The sequence below is a fragment of the Pelobates fuscus genome, chromosome 9 (genome assembly GCF_036172605.1).
Source record: "Pelobates fuscus isolate aPelFus1 chromosome 9, aPelFus1.pri, whole genome shotgun sequence".
In the NCBI taxonomy this organism is placed as follows: Eukaryota; Metazoa; Chordata; class Amphibia; order Anura; family Pelobatidae; genus Pelobates; species Pelobates fuscus.
Window position 1 is genome coordinate 23,864,151 of NC_086325.1, and position 18,869 is coordinate 23,883,019.

The 18,869-nt window shown below is 41.6% G+C and overlaps 1 protein-coding gene across 1 annotated transcript in view; it reads right to left on the reverse strand.

Annotated features, from left to right (window-relative positions):
* Positions 1-17,853, reverse strand: part of LOC134573511 (class II histocompatibility antigen, M beta 1 chain-like) — a 29,829-nt gene extending 11,976 nt beyond the window's left edge. Inside the window, exons 1-5 of the mRNA XM_063433285.1 lie at positions 17,545-17,853; positions 10,824-11,111; positions 8,495-8,770; positions 7,508-7,624; positions 7,051-7,099 (exon numbers count right to left, since the gene is read on the reverse strand). Of these exons, the coding sequence (XP_063289355.1) occupies positions 7,062-7,099; positions 7,508-7,624; positions 8,495-8,770; positions 10,824-11,111; positions 17,545-17,602 (777 nt within the window). The 5' untranslated portion in view covers positions 17,603-17,853 and the 3' untranslated portion in view covers positions 7,051-7,061. The remainder of the gene's footprint in view (positions 1-7,050; positions 7,100-7,507; positions 7,625-8,494; positions 8,771-10,823; positions 11,112-17,544) is intronic.
* Between the last annotated feature and the right edge of the window lie 1,016 nt (positions 17,854-18,869).

Genomic DNA, 18,869 nt, shown 5'->3' on the forward strand with positions numbered 1-18,869 from the left:
GGTATATCACCTACACTGCGCATTGGGTAAACCTGCTGACTGCTGCCAAGCATGGAGGAGTTGGTGACACCGCCACGACTTGCAGGCAGTCCTGCTGCCACCTCCTCTACTCCTCCTACTCCATCCTCTTCCATAACCTCCTCGGCTGAGTCCTCTTCTGCTGCTGCGTCTTGCTCCAATCAACGGCACCCCCCCAGCTCCCCAGGTACTATTCCACATCCTGGATACGGCAGTGTCACGCCGTCTAGGGTTTGACTTGCTTTAAAGCAGAGAGTCACACCGGACAAGCACTCCTGTCCGCCCTGAACGCACAGGTGGAAAAGTGGCTGACTCCGCAGCAACTGGATATCGGCAAAGTGGTTTGTGACAACGGAACAAATTTGTTAGCGGCATTGAAGTTGGGCAAGTTGACACATGTGCCGTGCATGGCACATGTGTGTAATCTGATCGTACAACGCTTTGTGCATAAGTACACACGCTTACAGGACGTCCTGAAGCAGGCCAGGAAGGTGTGTGGCCATTTCAGGCGTTCCTACACGGCCATGGTTCACTTTGCCGATATCCAGCGGCGAAACAACATGCCAGTGAGGCGCTTGATTTGCGACAGCCCGACACGTTGGAATTCAACACTCCTAATGTTCGAACGCCTGCTCCAACAAGAAAAAGCTGTTAATGAATATTTGTATGACCGGGGTGCTAGGACAGCCTCTGGGGAGCTGGGAATTTTTTTGCCACGTTACTGGACGCTCATGTGCATTGCTTGTAGGCTCATGCGTCCTTTTGAGGAGGTGACAAACCTAGTCAGTCGCACCGAAGGCACCATCAGCGACATCATACCATTTGTTTTCTTCCTGGAGTGTGCTCTGCGAAGAGTGCTGGATCAGGCCGTAGATGAGCGTGAAGAGGAAGAGGAAGAGTTGTGGTCACCATCACCACCAGAAACAGCCTTATCAGCATCGCTTGCTGGACCTGCGGCAACGCTGGAAGAGGATTGTAAGGAAGAGGAGTCAGAGGAGGAATGTGGCTTTGAGGAGGAGGAGGAGGAAGACCAACCACAACAGGCATCCCAGGGTGATCGTTGTCACCTATCTGGTACCCGTGGTGTTGTACGTGGCTGGGGGGAAGAACATACCTTCATTGACATCAGTGAGGAGGAGGAACGGGAAATGAGTAGCTCGGCATCCAACCTTGTGCAAATGTGGTCTTTCATGCTGTCGTGCCTGTTGAGGGACCCTCGTATAAAAAGGCTGAAGGAGAACGACCTGTGCTGGGTGTCCACGCTACCTGACCCCCGGTCTCTATTCTGCTCTTTGTCAGTGTGTATCGTGGTCTCTAAGGACGGGGAACAGTCTCTATTCTGCTCTGTGTCAGTGTGTATCAGGGGCTTTGAGGACCGGTGTCAATCCATACCTGCCAAGTGACCCTATGTAAGGGGAACAGTCCCTATTCTGCTCTGTGTCCGTGTGCATCAGGGGCTCTGAGGACAGGTGTCAATCCATATGTCAGGTGTCAATCTATATCCATTGCGATTTAGGAATGTTAGGTGATTTCTGCCCTTTATGGATTAAAACCAGACTCTGCAACAACTGTGTAATTTTCCATGGGAGTTTTGCCATGGATCCCCCTCCGGCATGCCACAGTCAAGGTGTTAGTCCCCTTGAAACAACTTTTTCATCACTTTTGTGGCCAGAAAGAGTCCCTGTGGGTTTTAAAATTCACCTGCCCATTGAAGTCAATGGCGGTTCGCCCGGTTCGCCGGTTCGTGAACGTTTGCGGAAGTTCCCGTTCGCCGTTCGTGAACCGAAAATTTCGGGTTCGCGACATCACTAATGGCTATAAGTACAAGTAGGAAATTGCTGTTTCAATATATATATTTTTTTAAAGGTATTAATAGTGACATTGTAACACTATTATCTGTCATAAATCTCTGAATCACACCCCACATGTACATATTTTTTTTAAAGTAGACAACCCAGGGTATTCAATATGGGGTATGTCCAGTGTTTTTTAGTAGCCACTTAGTCACAAACACTGGCCAAAGTTAGCATTTATATTTGTTTGCGTGTTAAAAATGCAAGAAACGCTAACTTTGGCCAGTGTTTGTGACTAAGTAGCTACTAAAAAAGGCTGAACATACCACATTTGCAATACCTTGGGTTGTCTTCTTTTGCAAATGGTATGCCATCATGGGGGTAATTCTTATTCCTGGGCTACCATACGCTCTCAAAGGCAACATAACCAATCTGACAAATTTCAAAGAAAAAAAAAAAAGTTAAATCAAGCCTTATATTTGACCCTGTAACTTTCAAAAACACTAGAAAACCTCTACATGTGGGGTACTGTTATACTCAGGAGAATTCGCTGAACACAAATATTAGTGTTTCAGAACAGTAAAACATATCACAGCAGTAATATCATCAGTGAAAGTGCCGTTTGTATGGAAATGGAAAAAAATGTCCCTTTCACTGACAATATCATCGCTGTGATATGTTTTACTGTTTTGAAAGACTAATATTAGTGTTCAGCGAAGTCTCCTGAGTAAAACAGTACCCCCCATGTACAGGTTTTAGGGTGTCATAGAAAGTTACATGGGTAAAAACAGTGCTAGCAAATTAAATTCTCTGGACTTTCGTCCTGTTTTGTCAGGCATGTCCCTCAAATTGCAATCAATAAAATTACTTAATTATGTAAAAATATTACATAAATATGCACGTAGAATTTAAATATATATACATATTTATATATTTGAAGTCTACGTGTATATTTATGTAATTATGTATATGGACATATGTATATTTCGTATAATTTTTATTTATTTATACAAATATATATGTATATATATATATATACCGTATATACTCGAGTATAAGCCGAGTTTTTTAGCACATTTTTTGTGCTAAAAAACCCCAACTCGGCTTATACTCGAGTCATAGTCTGTATTATGGCAATTTGCATTGCCATAATACAGACTGGGGGAGAGGGGTGCTGGCAGAGCTGTACTTACCTTTCCTGCAGCTCCTGTCAGCTCTCTCCTCCTCCGCGCCGTCCGTTCAGCACCTCGGTCAGCTCCCAGTGTAAGTCTCGCGAGAGCCGCGGCTCTCGCGAGACTTACACTGGGAGCTGACAGAGGGAGCTGCACGGACGGCGCAGAGGAGGAGAGAGCTGACAGGAGCTGCAGGAGAGGTAAGTAACATCTCTCACAGCCCCCACAGCCCCCCACTGAACTGCCAATGCTGGACCACCAGGGAAGGAGAGCCCCCCTCCCTGCCATGTATCAAGCAGGGAGGGGGGACGAAAAAAAAAAATAGTAGTAATAAAAAAAAAAGAAATTAAATAATAATACAAAAATAATAAAAAATTTAATTAAATAAATAAAAATATTAAATAATAATAAAAAAATATTATAATAATAATAATAAAAAAAATTGCCCATCCCCCACCAAGGCTCTGCAACACACACACACACACACACACACACACACTGCACTCATACACTCACACTGCACTCATACACTCACGCTGCATTCATATACACACGCTGCATTCATATACACACGCTGCATTCATATACACACGCTGCACTCATACACACGCTGCATTCATACACTCACGCTGCATTCATACACACACGCTGCATTCATTATACACACACTGTAAATAAATATTCAATTAATATATTTTTTTTAGGATCTAATTTTATTTAGAAATTTACCAGTAGCTGCTGCATTTCTCACCCTAGTCTTATACTCGAGTCAATAAGTTTTCCCAGTTTTTTGGGGTAAAATTAGGGGCCTCGGCTTATATTCGGGTCGGCTTATACTCGAGTATATACGGTATATATATATATATCATTTCATTCTAAGTGTATTTTGACATAAATATATATATATATAAATATCAAAATAACGTTAGAATAAAATTACATATATATATATATATAATTTTTTAAAATTATTAAAAATTATTTTTACATTTTTGTATTTATTTTTATTTACTTATTAGTTATATTTTATCATAATATATATATACAATATATCACAATTATATATATACGTGTGTAATTTAGTTATATGTGTATTTTTATAATAATATATGTATATATAAATATAAAAATACACTTAGTATGACATTATATATATGATATATATATATTTACATATATTATTTATTTTTTTACACTGATTGCTATTTTTTAACTTTATTTATGATTTTCCACTTGTAGGGAGACTGCCTGTAAGCACAGACAGTCCCCCTGCAGGCAGATACGGAGGCACCTATTGTGGTCATGCGGTTGAGCGATCATGTGGCCGCAGGGTCCTGATCTGCCGCGGGGAGACTGTCTGGGCAGACAGGCAGTCTCCCTGGACCGGGAGGAACACTGATCACTGCCGGTGGACCGACGGCGATCAGGTAAGTACCCCCAGACCGTTATGACGGTTCAGGACCGTCATCGGTCCTCAAGTGGATATTTCCAATGACGGTCCTGAACCACCATCGGTCGTCAAGGGGTTAAAGACACATTACTGCATAGCTGTGGAGCTTTGTTATAAACTCAGACACACCAACAATATGGAACACCTAGAAAAGAAGGACATTCGGACAGAAAAGAGGGACAGAGGGATTGGGTCCAAAATAGGGACTGTCCCACGTAAACAGGGACAGTTGGGAGGTGTGCATTTATTGTCCACTTATTATCTGTATAGTATTTCAAAGCGGTGCTAAGGTGAATAATAAAAGGACAGTGATTGGCTGTACAGCAGGTGATGTCAGTAGCTCAGTTCTTGAGTACATACTCAAAGTTTCTAATAAGGAAGTTGCTTTGTGAAAAGAGGGAGTGTCTTTAAAGGTACAGTGTCGTGCTGCACAAAGCTGCAAAACCTTTTTTTTATTTGAATATGATCAAAAGCACAGTGAGGCCAAAATCTATCAAATGCATTTGTTATGTTGGTATTGGAGGAAGGCAGATGCCGTTCCTATATTTAAAAAGGGTTCAAAATCATCGCCTGGAAATTATAGACCTGTGAGCTTAACTTCTGTGACTGGGAAAGTATTTGAAGGACTATTAAGGGATAACATTCAGGAATTCATTGGGAAGAACTTTATTAGCAATAATCAGAATGGTTTTATAAATCATAGGTCATGTCAAACTAACCTATTTGCATTCTATGAAAAAGTAAGTAGAAGTATAGCTCAGGGTGTTGCAGTGGATGTGATCTATTTGGATTTTGCCAAGGCATTTGACACGGTTCCTCACAATAGGTTAGTGTTCAAATTAAAAGAAATTGGTCTAGATGAATATTCTTGTTCTTGGGTAGAACATCGGCTTAAGGATAGAGTACAACGAGTTGTCATTAATGGTAAATTTTCAAACTGGACAAAAGTGGTAAATGGTGTCCCTCAGGGTTCTGTTTTGGGACCGTTTCTATTTAACATATTTATAAATGATCTTGCAATAGGCATTGAAAGACACGTTTTAGTGTTTGCAGATGACCCAAACTCTGTAAAGTAATACAATGTGAGCAAGATATTACTTTGCTGCAGATGGATTTAGATAGATTGGGGGACAGGGCACTCAAATGTCAGATGAAATCTAATGTAGAAAAATGCAAAGTTATGCACTTCGGGGTAAAGAATGGACAAGCAACTTAAAACCTAAATGGTAGTGAATTAAGGATAACCACACATGAAAAGGATTTGGGAATTGTTATAGACAAAAAATTAGGCAGCAATATGCAATGTCAATCTGCAGTTGCTAAGGCCAGTAAGGTTTTGTCATGTATAAATAGGGGCCTAAATTCTCGGGATGAAAATATAATTTTGCCTCTTTATAAATCGCTGGTAAGACCACACCTTGAATATGCTGTGCACTTTTGGGTGCCTGTTCTAAAGAAAGATATCATGGCACTAGAAAAAGTCCAGAGACGCGCTACAAAATTGATAAAAGGAATGGAGCAGTTTAGTTATGAAGAAAGGTTACATTTTTAAAATCTTTTTAGTTTGGAAAAACGGCGCCTCAGAGGGGATATGATAACATTATACAAATATATTTGGGGCCAGTACAAACCATCTGGAAATCTATTCATAAACAGGGCTATACATAGGACACAAGGTCACACATTTAGGCTGGAAGAAAGGAGATTTAGTCTAAAGTAAAGAAAAGGTTTTTTTTTACAGTAAGCGCAATAAGGATATGGAATTCTCTGCCTGAAGAGGTAGTTTTATCAGAGGCCATACAGATGTTTAAACTGCAATTGGATAAATACTTGCAAAAACATAACATACAGGGATATAATTTCTAATTAGTGGGGTAATGGCTGCTAAATCCAAGGAGATATCTGACTGCCATTTTGGTGCCAAGAAGGAATTTTTTCCTAGTTTGTGGCAAAATTGGAAGCGCTTCAGAATGGGTTTTTTTGCCTTCTTTTGGATCATCAGCAAAAACATATGTGAGAAAGGCTGAACGTGATGGAAGTATAGCATTGCTAGAGTTTGTTTTTAAATATCATTCTCTGGCAGTGTTCCGACAGCAACCCTGTAGGCAGGTATTATTTTTATTACAAAACATGCCAACAATGTGAGATATGAAATAGGGATGGTGGGTGGGCAGGCCTATAGGAAGCATGCGTGACTTGTATAACTGGTAACGCCGAAACAGCAGCTCTGTCAAAAAAGTGAGGTGGCAGTTGTTACTTAGGCAACTGGATGCTTCTCACAGAGAAGCACTGAATTGAGAATATTCAACGAGGACATGCTTCTCGTGTCTGTCAGCCTGACATCCACAAGAGGCGTATTCTTGGCAAACTGTAAGTATTGCATTTTCTCTGAAATAGCAGTGCTTTATTTAATGCCAGACTGCATGGACAGGGTTTTTGCACCAAACCTGCTTTATTAAGATGAAGATGATTTGGTGCTTAGAGAGTTCATTGAAAAATGATAAAAGATACAAGCAAATGGATTTGCATGATTTTCTAGAATACCCTGCTACCTCCTCAGACTCGGATCACATTTCCTGCTAGTAAGAATCACTAGTTAAGCTCTGTTAACTCCTACCTGAAGTAATGTTAGTCCACATCATTGTATCCTTGGATTGGAATGTAACCTACAGGTAAAGAGAAGAATGTAGTGAGACACACGTTGATTCACACAAATACTGCAATATATCTACAAACTAAACTTATATGGGGTGTATCCTACAATCAGTGGTAACACAATGGAGGTTGCAAGGGGTGCAGTTTTAACCAGAGCCCCAAGTAATAAGAATTCAGCAGCAGGGAATACTCGTGGTACAGATGTCTTTCTCTGCCTCATTTTATGTACATAATAGCAGTAGTTATAGACTTTATATTTACTAGAAGAAATTAAAGAGATAATATATTATTAGGTTTTTCTGTTGCTTTATGTTTTCATGTGACCGCTGGACTGGACACTCTTTGACCACCGTAATACCAATTCTACAGTCCAAAGCAAACTACTGCGCATATTGAGATATATCATACTGTTGTCTTACCACTTTGCTTGAAAAATGTCCGGTATAAAAGTCCTGTTATGGCAGATATTGATCCTAAAGCAAATATTACTGAAGAAATACAGATTTTGACAATCTGAGTTGAGGTAAATCCCTGTTCTAAAGAAAAAAAAAAGATATACAAACATTAGACATCTGAAAAAGATCCAGAATTATAGGAAAAATAAAAGGCAACAATAATTGAACCAGAAAAGGCATGTTTTACACAAAACATTCAAGTTGCCCAGATTGTATAACAGCATGTAACCTTGTATTGTCCTTACAATAGAATAAAAACAACCACAAACACAATCTTGGCTGAGTATCAGTCATACTTCCCAGTGTCCCACAGGAATAATTGCAGCACCTGGAAGTATTATATCAAAATTCCATTAAAAACTATATCACTGGGAGTTAACTTGCTGCCTTCAACCCTGATCTCGTTTTCACATGATCATTTTCATTAAATGGGCCCCTAGATTTGTCTTCCAATGCTTTAGGGACCAATGAACCCAGGCCTTTCCTCTCTAGCTTTGCTAAATCAAGGGCCTAATCTGTTCAAGAAAACCACTCCTGTGCTGAAGGAGGTCCCATCTCCTTCTCTACTCTGTTGGGAAATAGAGGGATGGAGGAACGTGACTGATCAGCGTCCTCCAATCTAATATACACCAACCAATGGGCTTTGAAGACAGTGCTACCTTGCTGTAAGTTCATGAGAGAAGCTATAAGTTTCTAGAAGTTTGTGAAGCTGATAAGATAAGGAAAAGGCTTTAATAAAATGTTACATTACAAATCATCAGTAAGAAACCAGACACAACATAAGAATCATGCAATGAAAGAAAGAAGCCAAAAGTGGTGTATACCGAGGTAGAAAAGGCAAAAAAGCACAATAGGACTGTTTGGGGCAAGCAATGTTTATAATGTTAATATGGCTTAGCAAGATGTTAAATTTGTTAGATTAATCAATTTATATTCATATTTTACACTTACTCCAAGTTATTGTCATCTTATTTTCCAGGCTGGGATGCTGCACGACACATTGGTATTCATCATCAGGCAAGGAATCTATCAGATCTAGTTCGGCCTTGGTCTGGTATGTCCAGTCCCCATTTGGGAGAGCCATTGACATGTTACTTACAGTAACATCATTTTTTAGCCAGCTCACAATAATATCACTGGGATAAAAACCCCAAACTTGGCAAACAAGAGTGTGTGAAGCCTGGCCACGAAATGTGTCAGGGATAAAAACTTTCATGGAGGGCTTGGCTGTAGACAAACAGAGAGAAGAAGATGGTGGGAAAACTGTATTAGAGAAAAAAACAGTGGGACAAAACCAAAACAAGTCATACGGTAATGTTAAGTCAATTAATTTGCTCTTTTTCCCCCCCTTCATTTCTCTCTAGTTTTTCCTTACTGACTCCTTATAAGTCAATGACAAGTTATTTTCTTTTAAATCATATATTTATAAATCCCCTCAGTGTGTTTTTTTTGTCCTTCTTTTGAATTGAAGAGCAGCAACACGTGACTTTATTCAAACCCATTTGAAATTTGGAGAAGGTATGAATTTTAATTCTTATTAATACCTGTGCTATGTGGATACTTAAGTGAATGGGTTTGGGTATATGACTTGGTGCTTACTAGTTATTGCACAGTATGCTCTAAAAAGGTAGATACAAACACAATATGTGTTTTGGACACACCAATTCATACTGCTGTCAATGGGAAGTGTAAACACCCCAACTTCCTCACAACTTAGAGCTTAAGAGACCACCGTCATCAAGTTTTCACTTCTTGTTTTTTTTTTTTTTTATTAAATGAAACGTGACGATTTTTTTTCACATGTTGTATGTGTTCTAAATATATATAAATTCATGTTATTTTAAAAAAAATATATATATGATATTTATTTAAGAGTAATACATTTTACAACACAAGATAAGTAAAAAATATGAAGAAAGTTGTCTTTTAATATCAAGCTGAGTCTGTGCAAATATTCAATCTGTACAGATGTTTAAACACAATTGGATAAAATTCTTACAAAAACATGACATTTAGAGATATAATTTTAATTAGTGGGGTAATATCTTATTGATCCAAGGAGAGATCTGACTGTCATTCTGGAATCAAGAAGAATTTTGTATATTCTGTTGCAAAATTGGAAGCGCTTGACACTGGGTTTTTCACCTTGTTGGATCAACAGCAAGAACTATATAACTATGTACCTCTGTAACACTGTAGCATGTATTTCTAATGCTATATTGTGCTAGGAATGATTTAAATTTCTGCCCCCCCCCCTTGATTAATGAAATAAAGAGATTTGCTTTTATTTTTTTGCCATTGCCACAGCAGCCCTGCCACCCCAGCAGTGATTATCAATCCTGATAATTTCAACCAATTCTAATGAGGAAAGCAGTGAGAGGCTAGTGTGCATGGGCAACATATCTCCTCACTGTGCCAATCAGCATCTCCTAATAGAGATTAATTAAGTCCATGCACCTCAAAGCGGGTGTGGGTCTTCACTGTGTCTATGCAAAGAGTGGAGATGCTATATATAGGTCCTGCAATCCTTGCAGGACCAACACCTGGAAGTCTCTTTTGTGGCTATCAGAGTGACAGCTACTTGTGGTAGATTAAGGTAGCAGTATAAATACAACCTTTTCTCAGAAAAGGCAGCATTTACACTGCTAATTAGCAAGCTACATGCCCTAGAATCTATACATTAAGCTGTAGTGGTTTTTGGTGCCTATGGTGTCCTTTTAATTGCAGTTCCAGCTTACATCACCGTTCATTAGAACTTTTTTGATGTGTATATATAAGGGTTTCGTAAAATTATTAAAGAGGCATTTGAAGCACTAGATGAACTATGACTTACTAATAGACTTACTAACATACAAGTTTTATCATAAAAAATGTTGCCTCAGAAATCAGCTTCTGGCCTGTGTAATAGCCACCCCATGAAGTAGCATTGGCACTAACTGATTAATAAAGAGATGTTTTCAGGTCATTCCCCCTAGTGCAGGGGTAGGCAACATCACCACTCCAGATGTTGTGGACTAGCAGCGTTGTGGCTGTAAGAGCATTATGGGAGATGTAGTCCACATCGTCAGAGGTGCTGAAGGTTTCCTAGCCCTGCTCTAATGGGTACTGTAATACTAATACAATGGACAGATGGATGGAGAGAAAGAGAGGTAGATAGACAGACAGATAGATGGATGGAGAGTAAGAGAGTGTTAAAGATAGATAGATAGATAGATGATAATAGATGGATGGATAGATAATTCACTATGTATTCATTGTAGTTACATTTCATATTGCTTACCAGTTCTTTGCACGGTGCTTCCCCAATATTCTGCCACTTCCTTCCCACACTTTCTCTCCTTCTCTTCTATATATTTCACCATGTGTTTTTTACCATGGTTGAGTGTAAGACAGATATCATCTGCCACTCTCCTCAGCTGAAGGATGCAGTTTTCCGATGGTAAAAACATCCTGTCATCCTTGGAGAACACCACTATGGGCTGACGGTTAAAGTTCAGTCGATAATTAAACGTAACATTTGTCCCCTCGTCACCAAAATAGCAGTCTGTGATCTCCTCCAGCACGAACCCTGCAAACAAAGAACACTGCAATGTCTTCTCATATAGTTTCCAGGGAGAAAGTAAACTGGTTACAGTTAGGGAGCTTCCAGTATAGATACTCTGACCTCAAAATGAAATTCACTTTCAATTCTTATTTTAGTGTATAACCCCGTGTATAATGGTTATATTCACAAGGCGAGACATCATAAGACATCAAAGGGGTCTATGGCGTTATTTAAAACCTTATCATGCTGGTACTAATACCACTAATGTGAACTCATTTGAACAGTTCCCCTCTAGTTCCTGTATATCAGGTGCGTCTTGATGCCAGGACTGTCATCAGAGATATTAGGGCACCTTACACAGCTCAAGGCCTGTGACCCTTAGGGGTGTGCGAGCTGGGCGGCCGCACATGGGGCCATGGACCAGGGGGCGCCCTATGGCCACCACAGCTCACACATGGCCGGTGTCAGGGGAGCTAAAATAGGTACCCGGGTGGAGGATTAATTATTCTCCACCCGGGTCTATAAAAAAAAAAAAAAAATTGAGGCAGTGGGGGCTTAGCTTAAAGAGCGGCAGGGAAGAGTTTATTGCGAGGCAGAGGCGGAGCTACTAAATACCAGAAGCCCCCTGGTAACTGCTGCACAGGAACTGCATCCACTCCCCCTTCCAGCCATAATGGAAAGAGGTAAGCCTGTGTGTGTGTGTGTGTGTGTCTGTGTGTGTGACTACCTGCCTGTGTGTGACTGTTTGCCTGTTTGTTTGACTGCCTGCCTCTGTGTGTGTTTGTGACTGTCTGCCTGCCTGTGTGTGTGTGACTGCTTGCCTGTGTGTGACTGTCTGTTTGTGTGACTGCCTGCCTCTGTGTGTGTGTGTGTGTGTGTGTGTATGTGTGACTGTCTGCCTGTATGTGACTGTCTGTCTGTGTGACTGCCTGCCTGTGTGTGTGTGTGTGTGTGTGCTTGACTGACTGTCTGACTGTATGTGTGACTGTTTGCCTGTGTGTGTGTGTGTATGTATGACTGCCTGTGTGTGTGTGTATATGTGTGACTGTCTGTCTGTGTGACTGTCTGCCTTCCTGTGTGTGTTTGTGTGTGATTGTCTGTGTGACTGCCTCCCTGTGTTTATGTCTGTCTGTGTGTGTGTGACTGTGTGTGTGTGTGTGTGTGTGAGACTGTCTGCCTGTGTGTGTGTGTGTGTGTGTGTGTGTGTGTGTGTGTGTGTGTGTGACTTTCTGCCTGTGTGACTGTCTGCCTGTGTGTGTGACTGTCTGTGTGACTGCCTCCCTGTGTGTGTGTGTGTGTGTGTGTGTAACTGTATGCCTGTGTGTGTGACTGTCTGTCTGTGTGTGTGTGACTGTCTGCCTGTGTGTGTGTGTGTGTGTGTGTGACTGTCTGTGTGTGTGTGATTTTCTGCCTGAGTATGACTGTAACTGTGTGTGACTGTTTGCCTGTTTGTGTGACTGCCTGCCTCTGTGTGTGTTTGTGACTGTCAACTGTGTGTTTCAATCCTGTCAACACCTCCCTAAAGACTCCTTCATCTCCTTGCCTGGCTGACTACTTTAAGAGGCATCGACATTGGAACTTTATTCAAAGTGATTTTTAACCCATGAGAGGTTGACAAGCGTTTTTGCACAACTAGACATAAGTCTCTTTGTGCCACCTTCTTTGTGAGTGTATATTTTTACTGCTGTTTTTTATGTTTTAAGTCATTAAATACTTCACTATGTATGTTTTTATTCCTCTTTTCATATGATCACCATGCAATATATATGGTAAATATACGCACGATTTGTGATTGTGGCGCCCCCCACTGGTATATGTCTTTGTACTATACTGTTTGTATACTTGTATTACGGTTTAGGGATTGGGAGTGATCCCTTATTGGGAGTGGCTGTCCTGCACTATTTTTGCACTTTATCCCACATACCGTTTTGATATATTTTGTTTGTGACTGTCTGCCTGCCTGTGTGTGACTGCTTGCCGTTTTTTGAGTGTTTGTCTGTGTGTGTGACTGCCTGCCTCTGTGTGTGTGTGTGTGTGTGTGTGTGTGTGTGACTGTCTACCTGTGTGTGACTGTCTGTCTGTGTGACTGCCTGCCTGTGCGTTTGTGTGACTGCCTGTGTGTGACTGTCTGTCTGTGTGACTGCCTGCCTCTGTGTGTGTGTGACTGCCCGCCTGCCTCTGTGACTGTCTGTCTGAGTGACTGCCTGTGTGTGTGTGTATGTGTGTGACTGCCTGCCTGCTTGTGTGTTTGACTGACTGTTTGACTGCCTTTGTGTGACTGTTTGCCTGTGTGTGTGTGTGTGTGTGTGTATGTGTGACTGCCTGTGTGTGTGTGTGTGTGTGTGTGACTGTCTGTGTGACTGTCTGCCTTCCTGTGTGTGTGTGTGATTGTCTGTGTGACTGCCTCTCTGTGTGTGTGTGTGTGTGTGACTGTCTGTCTGTGTGTGACTGTCTGTGTTTGTGTGTGTGACTGTCAGCCTGTGTGTGTGTGTGTGTGACTGTCTGCCTGTGTGTGTGTGTGTGTGTGTGACTTTCTGCCTGTGTGTGTGACTGTATGCCTTTGTGTGTGTGACTGTCTGCCTGTGTGTGTGACTTTCTGCCTGAGTGTGACTATAACTGTGTGTGACTGTAACTGTGTATGACTCCAATTGTGTGTGTCGCTGTAGCTGTGCCGTTGTGTGTGCCTGTGCCTGTATGTGTGACTATCTGCCTTTAACTGAGAGTGTGCCTATCAGCGTGTGTGAGTGCCTGCATGCCTGTAACTGAGCGTGTCTAACTATCTGCCTGCAATTGAGCGTGTCTGACTCTCTGCCTGTGCCTGTGTGTGTGACTGTATACCGGCAACTTGGTGGAAGAGGGCGCCGTGAAGACTTTCGCACAGGGCGCCTAATGGCCTAAGGCCGGCCCTGGGCCCGAGGTCCACCCACAGGGCCACCTCTGTCCCTCAAGTCTTCCCACAGGATCCACCCCCACATCTGCCCACGAGGCCCAATACCAAGTCCGCCCAAGGGCCCTCCCCCATGTCTTTCCACTGGGGCCTCCCCCATGTCTTCCCACAGTGCCCCCTCTGAGTTTCCCCACAGGGTCCTCCCCCAAGTCTTCCCACAGTACTCACCCCCACATCCGCCTACAGGGCCCACCCCCAAGTCTTCCCATAGTGTGAACCCCCAAGTCTGCACACAGGGCCCACCCCAAGTCTTCCGACAGGGCCAACCTCAGAATCTGCCCACGGGGCCACCCCCAGGTCCGCCCACAGTGATACAGTGTATGTGTGTGATGCACTATGTGTGTAGAGTGGATGCAGTGTGTGTAGTGGATGCAGTATGTGTATTTGCATAGTGGGCGCAGTGTGTGTGTGTGTGTGTGTTTATAAATTTGTGTGATAGGACAGGGTTGTGTTCTGTGGGGGGAGAGCAGTTTAATTGTAAATTATATTTAAGTTTATTCCCTCCTCCATGCCTCTTAGCTGTGACCAGGAGGGGGGGGGGGGGTGACACTATATTCTCTGGTGGTCCATTGGCACAGCACAAGCTACCAGCTTGCTGGCTTGAATAGTGAAAAGGTGGGCCCAGGAAACTCCGGCTACCACCTCCGGCAAGTCCTCTACCTCTCTCGTGAGCCCCGACATTGTGCTGCATTGAAGGCAACGCTCTGACAGCCAGGGCTGTGAGAGGACCTGCCGGAGGTGGAAGACAGACTGACAGGTATTTGATTAGTGCAGCTGAAAGGAATTTGTCCACAAGTGTAATAATTACAAAAGCTGAATTACTGCATTTAATATCTGCCCTTTGATGGTAGCAACAGCTATATGCACTGCCTGAATAACAAGGCTTTTAATTTACATATTCAGGTAGATTTACATATTGCTAATTCTGCAGGCAGGAGAGATATTTTGTGTTAATTTATGTCTTCCCCACCCCTTTTATAAATATGTAATTATAATATTGTAAGTCCCTGTATGTTGTCTGATATGATTTGATTATTTGTATTTTTATTGACTTGTTACAATAAGTTACATGTAAGGAGCATTTGGGCCAGTTTTGAGAAAAATAAGGTTTTGTATGTTAGTTCCTTTTGGAACTTGGTGTCCTGTGTGGATTTCTAGGAATCCCTGTAACAGTCTTCAGACCTGTTGGCTGACTGCACAACCCCTCTAACCCTGGATAAATAAAGAGCTCTAGGCCCGAGAGCCCCAAGTGATAGCAATCACAATGCAGACAGAGGTGGATACCTGCGTGGTAGAAGGGCTGCAGCGGAATAGGCATAGGGGACGATACCTGCCTGGAAGAAGGGCTGTAGCGGAATAGGCAAAGGGGACGATACATGCCTGGAAGAAGGGCTGCAGCGGAATAGGCAGAGGGGACGATACATGCCTGGAAGAAGGGCTGCAGCGGAATAGGCAGAGAGGTTGATAACTCCCTTGAAGAAGGGCTGTAGTGGAATAGGCAGAGGGGATAATACCTGCCTGGAAGAAGGACTGTAGCGGAATAGGCAGAGGGGACAATACCTGCCTGGAAGAAGGGCTATAGCGGAATAGGCAGAGGGGTCGATACCTGCCTGGAAAAAGGGTTGCAGCAGAATACGCAGAGGGAATGATACCTACATGAAAGGAGTGTTGCAGCCAGTCAGGATCTCAGCCAAGCTCTCGCGAATGGGGTCTGAAACGTTTCAGGTTTCTGGCAAGCAGCTAGGAAGCAGGCTAGGCAGATGTACTCGATCGGAGTACAGGAGCTCCATCACAAAAATAAAAAAAGGCTATAGGAATAAATAAAACCTCTCTTATGCCCCCAAGAGCCTATCAACTAAACAGTCAATATGACATTCATTGAACAATGGGGAGGTTTAAAACACCCACTGACATATCTACTAAACAGTGATCAGCAAGTGGCTGCTCACTGTTAATAAAACTAATCACTGGGAGCAAGTCACTAAAATGGCCCCACTGTGTGGAGATGGGGCCTGTAAATTATAAAGAAAGTGCTGGTACTGTTCCCCCTCCCCCACCCATGGGCACTGGGTGCTGTCTAAATCTTAATAAAGATGTTAATTTTTACTTCATATTATCCTAACATTACTTTCTCATAAAAAAAAAGTTCAATGTATTGTGACATGGCAAGTGGTGTGGTATTGAAGGTGTTAATTAGAACAGAGATTGTCTGAATTTCTGTTCTGTTTATTTTATTTTCTTTGCATGCAATGAAACCATAAAATAGGAACTACAGAGTTTCAAAATGCCTTAGATATTTATATTATCTGTACTTTAGCTGAATTAAAATTGTCCCTGACATTAAAGGGACACTATAGTCACCTAAATTACTTTAGCTAAATAAAGCAGTTTTCGTGTATAGATCATTCCCCTGCAATTTCACTGCTCAATTCACTGCCATTTAGGAGTTAAATCACTTTGTTTCTGTTTATGCAGCCCTAGCCACACCTCCCCTGGCTATGATTGACAGAGCCTGCATGAAAAAAAAACTGGTTTCCCTTTCAAACAGATGTAATTTACCTTAAATAATTGTATCTCAATCTCTAAATTGAACTTTAATCACACACAGGAGGCTCTTGCAGGGTCTGGCAAGCTATTAACACAGCAGGGGATAAGAAAATCCTAATTAAACAGAACTTGCAATAAAGAAAGCCTAAATAGGGCTCTCTTTACAGGAAGTGTTTATGGAAGGCTGTGCAAGTCACATGCAGGGAGGTGTGTCTAGGGTTCATAAACAAAGGGATTTAACTCCTAAATGGCAGAGGATTGAGCAATGAGGCTGCAGGGGCATGTTCTATACACCAAAACTGCTTCATTGAGCTAAAGGTGTTCAGGTGACTATAGTGTCCCTTTAACCTTCATAATGACGTCACCATGCACAGTAAGCCAATTTGTAACTACCTGAGGTCAGTTTTTGTATTTAGTGCCATGCACCGCTCATGTTATGTAACAAATATCTTGCTATTCAATGTTGCCTAATTGGTTTTCACTGACTGCCAGTTGTTCTCCGAGTTGTAAATTTTATGATGTGAATAAAGTTTTTTTCTGTTTTTTTAAACCAACATTTTTGTTGACACCATTAATAAAACACACATTATGCAATAATGTGGAATACTGGTTCTTTTTAAAGAGGGTTAAATCAATGTATACATTATATTTACTGGCCATTTATAAATACATGTGTAATGTGAAAGATATTTCCATGCAAGACATTTTTGTTAATTGGCATTAATATTAAGCAAACATATTATTATTAATATTATTATTATACTGTCTACTATACCCTACAACATAATGTTTGATCTGTGCATTGACATGCAATAAATGACAGGTGAACAGGAAATATTACATGTTTTAAATATTATGAATTTAAGTTGTACAGCTGTATGTAAATATGCTGATGTTATTCATCCATTCACCCCAGAAATGTTCCCTGTTAATATTATAATAAGCTATAAATATATACAATACCTGTAACTGAGTAGCACACACAGGTACAGAGCAGGAGCACTGCCCAGCCTCCCTTCATGTTTGCAGTCTGGAGAAATATAACACTCAGGAATTGATGTTCTCAGAACTGACAAAGACTGCAGCCAATGGGAAGTCAGCAGACGGAGCATCATCAGTTGCCAGATAGAAATGTCTCTACACCTGTACAGAACCAATACCTGGCCAATGGCCAATGGTCCAACTGATCATGACTTGGATTCCTGCCAGTCTGTATCCTATATCTTTGTGCCCAAATGGCTCTATCCAATGTGCAGAAAAGTGACCAGTCTGTATTCAACTACAAATTGACACATTATTAAAAAACAAACAAAAAAAACTCATTGTGACAGCTACAATTCCAATGTTTCTTAATACCTGTTACATTCTGCTAGTTACTATCAGTATTAGGCAATAAACCACATTCCCCTACTTTGGGTCTTAATTATTTGGTCAGAACTCAAATGTTGTTCCCCGTATGTTCCCCGTATGATTTCATTGGGTTCAACTCTGTTTGGAGGAGATCATTATTTTCATCAGGCCCCAGGAAACTGTACATAATGTTTTACTGTAGCCACACTGCCCTCCCCAATGCAGAGGAGACCCACTTTGCCACTGGTGACAGTTTAATGAGCGTTATATGTATAATTCATTTTGTTATGTATTATATCACAAGGAAAGGTCACTGAGCTAATTTTACAATTGAAGAATAAGTCGCCAAGCTAAAGCCATTGTGTATTAGTTGGGCACTTGTCAAAAAAAGGGTTGATGATGACACGTCTTCTATACAGAATAAATATTATCGTAAATCATATAATAAAGTGCAGTCATTAAACAAATACTCTGTAAGCATTATCACCACTGCATCATGTCCTTGTGGTTATGGTGGTTATGGTGCCTGGCGCTGCCTCTGGGTAAGCTGTCAAAACATTTACATCATTTTGACACTTACCTAGCTCTGCGTGGCACCAAAATCCTTCCGGCCTGCAACGTCGTGCTATAACGTACCCATGCATACCAATGGTGTACAATATTCATTGACTGAGACCATCAGCTGACAGCTCTCAGTTAATGAATTATGTCCAAAGCTGGCATGCTAATGTGAAGGTATGGATTTTCACTACAGCATAGCAAGGCAGACCAGACTGATTGCGGCACCTGATACAGCCAGGTAAGTGTCAAACCATTTATGAACAGTTCACTACAGCAAACTGCAGTGGTTATTGTCCTTAACCCCTTAAGGACAGACGACGGATATATTCCGTCATGATTCCCTTTTATTCCAGAAGTTGTGTCATTAAGGGGTTAAG